The following is a 7489-nucleotide window of genomic DNA, read 5'->3' as shown; positions in this document are numbered from 1 at the left end:
TCAAGAGAGGCTGTCACAACTGTTATTGATTGCTACAATGGCTCTGCTTCAATTGCTATGCCTGTCTTTTACTCTGATGGAGACAACATCACAACACCTCCAAGTTCTCCGCTATATCTGCGGACAACCACCCTCTTGGCAGGACATACAGTAGGCAAAACCACATATGCCTGGGCCCTCGTCTTGAATACAACTCGTGGAAAATATGTCACAACATCAAAAAGCAAAGCAGCCTACAGACATCTTTCCCATCTGTACCATTTAGTCCCCGAGATTGAATGTACAAGACAGATCATCATGAATTAATAGAAACCGTCGCAATTCTCAAAAGTGACTTCTACATGGTGATGCTATCGCAATTGCCTGTCCACCATATACTGAATCTGTCAACAAGCTCTGTTCTTGGAGGCATTAGGACAATATCTCAAGAAGGTTCTATGACAATAATCGCCCACCCAATCTTCTATAGACATGGCAAGGCACTGCCACAGTGACAGGCATTTTCTATTGGTGATTCAGGGGCTCCAGCTCAATCCAACATTTACAACACAGACAACAAAAGAGAGACCATTCCATAAGAGTTCATCCGGCCTGTTGGAGACATTGTCACAGTCACTCCTCTTATGTACTAGCTATGACAATAAACTGCACCAGACAACTGTGCTGGTGATGTTTTGGAGTCACAAACACTCATCTAAAGTACTGGCTGTGACAAGGCACTGCCACAGGCATTTTCTGATGGTGATGCAGGGACACCTCGATCCAATCCCTCTTTGAAATGCCAGCTGCTGCAAATTAAGAATATAATTTGTTGGTGTTGTGTACTGGCTACGACTGGGCACTGCATGCCCCAGGCATTGGTCTGTGTTGCTGGTGACGTGGAAGGCACTCATACCAGTAGTCATTGTTAATGAAATGAAGACTTTGTCAAAAATCACCCTCACAAGACAATGCTGGCATTCACTCTGTTGGTATCGTGGAGACGAAGTCACAATCGCTTATTCTTGCTTATTGCCAGATCATGCCACAGGCATTTGCCGCATCAGGATGTCTTGGTTGCAAATCACAAAATACAGCGATGCAGAAGGCAAATGTACTGTTGGTGTAATGGAGACAAGGAGCAAGGTTCATCACGTGATGTCCCTTGTGATGTTACCTCTTCAGGGGATTCATTTATAGGAGTAAGTATCATGAAGACACTGTCACAATCACCGTTGAAATACCAGTTTGTCAAGTCTCTGGAGTTCATTCATTCTTGGCTGTATGGTTGGCTTTATGGAGACACAAACATAAACAACAAACGAAGTCATCTTATCCTTTTATTAAAATTAATGGAGACATATCTTCAATGTCATATCTAAACAGTCAATTATGGGTGGGTGAAACAAAATACCATTACCAAGACTTTAACATATCAACCACAAGTTATTATGATTTCAAATTGTAACTCTGTCCACCCATTATGCTCAGTTACAAACACCCATTCATCGATATTGTCACAGTCACAGTCCGAAGCAAGCAAATATGTTTCCTTTACACTAAAATCCTTTTAACTATATTCCAACAGGTTTCTTTCTAAATACACAGATTAACGCATAATCAACAAATCAAACTTATGCACATTCTAAAATTTCACTTCAGTACTATAAAATGCTTAGCATTGTGATATATTAGGCTAAACGTCTCTAATTTCAGAACCTCTCTAACGTGTTTGTTTATTTGCACTTGATGCACCAGAGATGGATGGAATATTCCCCTGGCCTTGGTCAGCAAGGTGTTTGTAGGTTGTTACCATGAGATTGCACACGCAACCTCACTTTGATAGACAGACTTTACAAACCATAATAGCGATTGACTTAAAGCGTAGGAAAATCTTTCGGTAAATCTGGGATACAGATATGGTAGTCAAAGTCTTTCTGGGTGAGCACCTGTCGACACGTCGAGCATGTCTGGACATGCAGCTCTTGTTTCTTCATGAAACTGTTCTTCTTACATGACTTAAAAGCATCATTAAGTTCCTTCTGTTTGTCAATATCGGGCAACAGGACCAGTAGCTCTGGAAAGACGACCATGAATCGGTCTGCCCCCATCAGTGAGACACAGTCAGTATAGTACTGCTGCGCACTAGTGAGGCCTTGACGGAACTGCCCAGAGAGAAACTTGAATTCGTCAAATTCCTGCGGTGAACTAAGCAAGTTGTGAAACTCGAAGATCAGCTTACGATTTCTCTCCTGGAAATCAGGAGGTTGAGCATACTGGTATGTCATTTTTAGCGGCTTAGGAGGTGCTGGAGCTTTAGGTACTGGTGCCCCTCCGAGACTACTGGCGATAGCAGACAGGCTGCCGCCACTGACAAACCCAGGCGGAGGTTTGAATGGTTTACTATCTTCGGCAGCAAAACTTCTAGAGACAGGCAGCCCAGGTGGTGTAGCTGGTGAAGGCATGGATGGATACTTTGCAATATTTTCCAGTGATGGGAAGTCGTTGATTTGCAGCCCAGGCATCCTGCCAGAGGGAACATTTGAGTCCGGCATCGTCACGCTAAACGGGCTTGTCTCCTTTACATTCTTTTGAGACTTGACTGAACTGTAGTCCCGAGGTTTCTCCATCCAACTATTCGGACGCCTTGATCCACCACCTAGGGCTGGGAAATCATCCGAATTGAAATCAGGCACTTTATTGTTTTTCTTGGTACCTTTTGATTGTGATTTTGGAGGTTCTTCCTCTGGAATATCTTCAACCTCTTCCAAGAGGCTGAAATTATTCATATGAGCTAATTTTTCCACGTTGCTAAGATTTTTATTCGAGATGACCTTGACATGGTCGACCGGACTCTCCCTCTCTGGTTCCCTCTTCACTTCTGTCCACGAATACTCAGGACTCTCCTTGGGAACACTCGTCCATGCATCCTGGCAACTCTCCTTTGCAACACTCATCACTTTCTCAGCCTGTTTCTTCTCTTTCCTTGATTTACCCTTGGACTTGGTCTTCTCTTCACCTCCCATCCGGAAATCAGCTTCTGGGATCATCTCGGGTTCCTCTGGCTTCTTCTCAGCATCCTCCAATGTGGCCAATGCATAGCCAATCACTAAATCATCCGAATTCTCCTTCCCCTCCTCTTTCGCATCTTTATTCCCCTTTCCTTTCTTCTTCTTCTTTTTCTTGCCTTGCTTGGTCTCCGTGGCAACCTCCGGCTCGGGTTTCTTCTTGGGTTTACTGACAACAGTGATGAACTCGCTGTCCTCAGCAATCGCATTTTGCTGTGGTTTCACAGGATCAGGAGTGGACAAGAGCCCCTCTAAGTTGGATGGTGGAGGACCTTCGTTTTTCTTTGGTTTAGCAGCAGCAGCAGCCTTCTGCCTTTGGCCTGCAGTCACTACAGGTTTCACATTTAAAGGTTTCTGTTTAATTCTATTGCTTACTTTGCCTTGTGTCACCCATGTGGCTGGCATTTGAACACCACCTCCACCAAGACTAGGGAAGTCTTCATCGTCCTTGAATGCATTTGTATTGTAACTCTGCACAGTAGCTTGCTTGGTATTGCTGGCAGGTTCAGGAAAGTCTTTAGTTTTACTCTGAATCAGACTGATATTTGGCGACGGCTGGACAGGATCTTTTGCATTGGCGACCCAGGAGTCTACTTTGGTTGCTTGGTAACCACCACCTAAGGAGGGAAAGTCTGAATCACTGGCCAGGCTGGGTGTATTTCCAGAGGAGATGTATGTCCTTGATTTTCCAACAGCGGCCACATTTCCCCTGGGTTTTTCACCACTTGTTAACAGGTTACCTATCGATGACAATGTTGGTTTGGTGCTGTACACATTCGCTGGTTTAGCAGCCACAACAGCAAGAGGTGGTTGGTTGAATGGCAACTCTGGTTTTGACACTGGTTTGGCAGGAGCTGGTGTTGGTCTCTGAGGTGGTGCAGTCACTTGCCTAGCTGGTTCACTCTTACCTGAACTTGGTAAGGCAGGGAACTCTTCCACTTTCTCAACTATCTGAGCTTCCTTGGGCACTTTGAAGTCCATCCCACCAGGTTTCTTTTTACTCGCATTCTGAATGCCTACACTTGGTGCTTTCTTAGTTTCAGGCGTATGGGTGAATTCCCAAACCTTAGGACCATGCACTGGGACCTTTTTTGCATGCTGCTGCAACTCACGACTGGTGGGAAGTTCTGGAAAGTCATCAACTTCTCCTGATTCCTTTACCGACATTTTGTTATCACGAGCGAATCTGTTAGCCATAGTACTGCCACCTAGTGGAACTGGAGCATTACTAGCTGAGGCACCGATTGTTGGGAAGTCATCTGAATAACTGGTCACCTGGAGAGGGTCTGGATCTGGTTCGGACGCTGCACCGCCACCTTCAGGTTTCTGATTCTCGGCAAGAGATGCTGCAATGCCTCGCCGTACATCATCATCATCATCATCATCTCTAAAAACAAAAATAAGCATATCATTAGCAGTGTTTCCTGCAGTACATCTTTGTAATCCAAGATAAATTAACGCTATTGCAAGGTAGCATTATTAGAATCAATTAGGGAAGGCATAAGCTGAACTGAACGTGTACTCATGCCATCAAGGAGAAGAGGGAATGCTCTTAATTGTTAAAACACTGAACATATGATGATTTCTGTAACTGACATGAAGATTATCTGTATGTTTGGCAGTGTCTTTGAAAGATGATCAAAGTCGCAATCATGCTGCCAGAAGTCATGGATATGATGTTTACCTTCTTGCTCGCCGGTCATGGCGGTAACTGCCTCGCCCACGCTCGCCTCCTTGACCTCGCCCACGACCTCTGCCTTTGCCAACTTCATCAAAATCATCACCAGTGACCATACCTGAAACAGAGGTTAAGACAAATTGAAAATCCTAAAACACTGCATTCGTTCCCCAGTCTAATCCAGTAACCTTTCTGCAGAAGACAAGAACCAACCGTTCTGTGTGACAGTTGGCCATTTTAGGCCAGTTAAAGTATTCGAGTGACACGGGCCGAGCATGAGCCCACAAACTTCTGATCACAATTTGTACTCTCTTCTACTGTGCCATCGAGCTTCTCTTTGATCCCAACCTACCTCTTTCTCTGCGACCAGACTTATTAATATGTCCCCTGGGTGCCAGATTGATTTCAATGTCGAGATGGCGATTTTGTTTTATTTGGCCTTTCTTTAGTCCCCCGGCATGTTGATGAGCTTGATGTCCTTTCAAATCAATCAGTGACTTGAATGCATTGGTGAACTGAGCTCTGGCACAGTCTTCTTCCTGACAAAGGTAGTGCTGTTTGAGGAAGTGTTCCCTGAGGACTTCATAGTCACTGGAGAGAAGAAAGTAAATTCAAATCAAATTCAAGAATGGAAAAGTCAAGCCTCAAGTGGAGAATTCAAGTTAAAAGGTAGAACATAGATTGACTGTCAGGACAGGTTAGTGAGATTATCTGAGAACCAGAACACATGGGCAGTGACACCCACCACAACGAATGCGTGGTTCTTTTTACAGAGAATCTGTACTGGAGAATAACAAACTTTATCAGATCTACAGATGTTTACGACTCATTTGTAGCAATTGCATAAATTGTCATCACACCTGTAGTATTGGTTTGAGCCGTCTTGATCACAGAAATGACAGTAATAATGTTCCTTCCTGAGATGGCGCAGCAGTTCATCATTGTCGAGGTATCTCTCATCACAGAATTCACAGAGAGGGTGACCTTTGTGTGATGTATCATTGGCATCGCCAACCCGTCGATGTCGAGCGAGCTCTGGTCGACTATAATAGCGCCGCTCACCAGAGAACACCTGAAAGGAAATGTGATATAATGAAATGGAAATAGATGAGGAACACTTCCAAAAAATGAGTATGCCTAAGCGACAGCAACTTGGAAAATTCTACAAAAACTTATCATTATGTTCACAATTACCTAGCTGTTGTTAATTTCTATCATGTTACCAAATACATTTCAACATACCTTCAAGTGTTCCACACAAATATCACAATAGTAGAGTGAATGCTCTTTACTCATGTGCGTTTTCATTTGCATGAATCCTCGATCTGGAGGCCGGTCTGGACACAACGGACATTGATGTTCAAGAAGTTTCTTAAAAACATCTTCCACTGCTGGATCTTCAAAGTAAATGGTATACTTCCGGATAAACTTGAACTTCTGCCAAAGTACCTTTTCAAACAACTTCCTTGACTTTAAGAACACAACCTGGAACAAAACAAAATTTGTAAATACCTCAAGATCTAGAGAAGACAACCGGAATTCCTAAAATTCTACGACTATGTACGAGATAATGATGCCCATCATCTTGTGACAACCGTCTGTGTGGACTCAAACATAAGTCTCTTGCATATTTGACCATTAAACCTATTGAAAAGATGTTCTGTTTTCCTGACCCTCGGCAAAACCACTGCCTTGCAAGTTTTCACCGACCCTACCAGGACAGTGTCCCAGTGAGTGAGACACACCCGGCCGCGTTTTATCAATCACGGATTGTGTGGACAATATGACATAAACGCGACAAAAATGCCCCAAATAATGGTGTTACACACCTGTGGTAGTTCTGTTCGACAGATCGGGCAGGTCATGTCATCAATAAGTACTCTCAGCCTTGTCGAACATCGCAAACATACGGGGTGATCACATTTCCCGATGGCAAAAATTGTGATGGCTTCACTGCAGACATCACAAACATCTTCAGCACTTTCACTGATCCTTCTAGGCATTTTCAAACGTGTTTCTTTCTTTCAAATTGCAAAATCTAACTGTTGCAGTGTGGAAACGATGTCTTTATGAAGTAGACAGTCCAAATTTCATAATCAGCTCCTACATGTACACGTTGCGTGTAAATGCATGTACTTCCACTCCCATGGTGCCCGGATGTTGCTTTTGATGGTGAAATATCCGACGTCACTTTCACGTTTTCAAGTTATTTTGGCGTATTTCAGATAAAATGTTGCTTTGAAACTGAGAAAATTTGTGTCTTCTACGTTTCTTTCATACAAAATTAGGTTTTTATGGTGTTCATTCACCATAAAACATAAGTTTATTGGTATTTTCTTATTGAAATTCTTATTTTATGCAAGAAAGAGAAAAAGTGCAGAAAATTGCCAGTGACCACACCTATGGTACACGTACTGTAAACTCGGACAGAAGCCGTCGCAACGTGAGATGTGATAGGGGTTTTTACACCTCATATAGCACACGTAGGCCTAGTTCATGAAATATCGAGAGGCGGAGTATATTGAAAACCACTGGTCATGTCAGGATGCAAAATAATTCACCCAAAGTGGTCTCATCACACATAACATGCACTGACTCTGAATGATAGCAGCAGATAACCAGAAATGATACAGCTTCGAGCAGGTAGGCTATGAGTCTTAGGCAGTTGATAGGGATTGATGAAGTGTCTTGCCCAAGGCACACGCATCATCTCTCAGCGTTTTCAGAGAGCATGATCAATTTCTTCAGTAACAATAATGAAATC

At 43.3% G+C, this 7489-nt stretch overlaps 1 protein-coding gene across 1 annotated transcript; it reads right to left on the bottom strand.

Annotated features, from left to right (window-relative positions):
- Nucleotides 1–1306: 1306 nt before the first annotated feature.
- Nucleotides 1307–7253, bottom strand: LOC135494618 (E3 ubiquitin-protein ligase ZNF598-like). The gene is made up of 6 exons (XM_064782755.1): nucleotides 6555–7253; nucleotides 5968–6210; nucleotides 5586–5797; nucleotides 5078–5316; nucleotides 4732–4843; nucleotides 1307–4434 (listed from the first exon to the last, which is right to left on the bottom strand). Exons 1-6 carry the CDS (start codon nucleotides 6726–6728, stop codon nucleotides 1857–1859), a joined length of 3558 nt encoding a protein of 1185 aa, XP_064638825.1. The 5' UTR covers nucleotides 6729–7253; the 3' UTR covers nucleotides 1307–1856.
- Between the last annotated feature and the right edge of the window lie 236 nt (nucleotides 7254–7489).

Source organism: Lineus longissimus, chromosome 1 (genome assembly GCF_910592395.1).
Source record: "Lineus longissimus chromosome 1, tnLinLong1.2, whole genome shotgun sequence".
In the NCBI taxonomy this organism is placed as follows: Eukaryota; Metazoa; Nemertea; class Pilidiophora; order Heteronemertea; family Lineidae; genus Lineus; species Lineus longissimus.
This window is presented reverse-complemented; position numbering and strand designations above follow the sequence as displayed.

Bases quoted from the DNA above. Each gene is read 5' to 3' on its own strand.
- LOC135494618 (XM_064782755.1), bottom strand. From the start codon at position 6,728: ATGCCTAGAAGGATCAGTGAAAGTGCTGAAGATGTTTGTGATGTCTGC. The intron at 6,211-6,554 runs GTGTGTAACACC...GTTTTGTTCCAG, and splicing joins GTCGAACAGAACTACCACAG to GTTGTGTTCTTAAAGTCAAG. The intron at 5,317-5,585 runs GTGTGATGACAA...TCTTCTCTCCAG, and splicing joins GGCTCAAACCAATACTACAG to TGACTATGAAGTCCTCAGGG.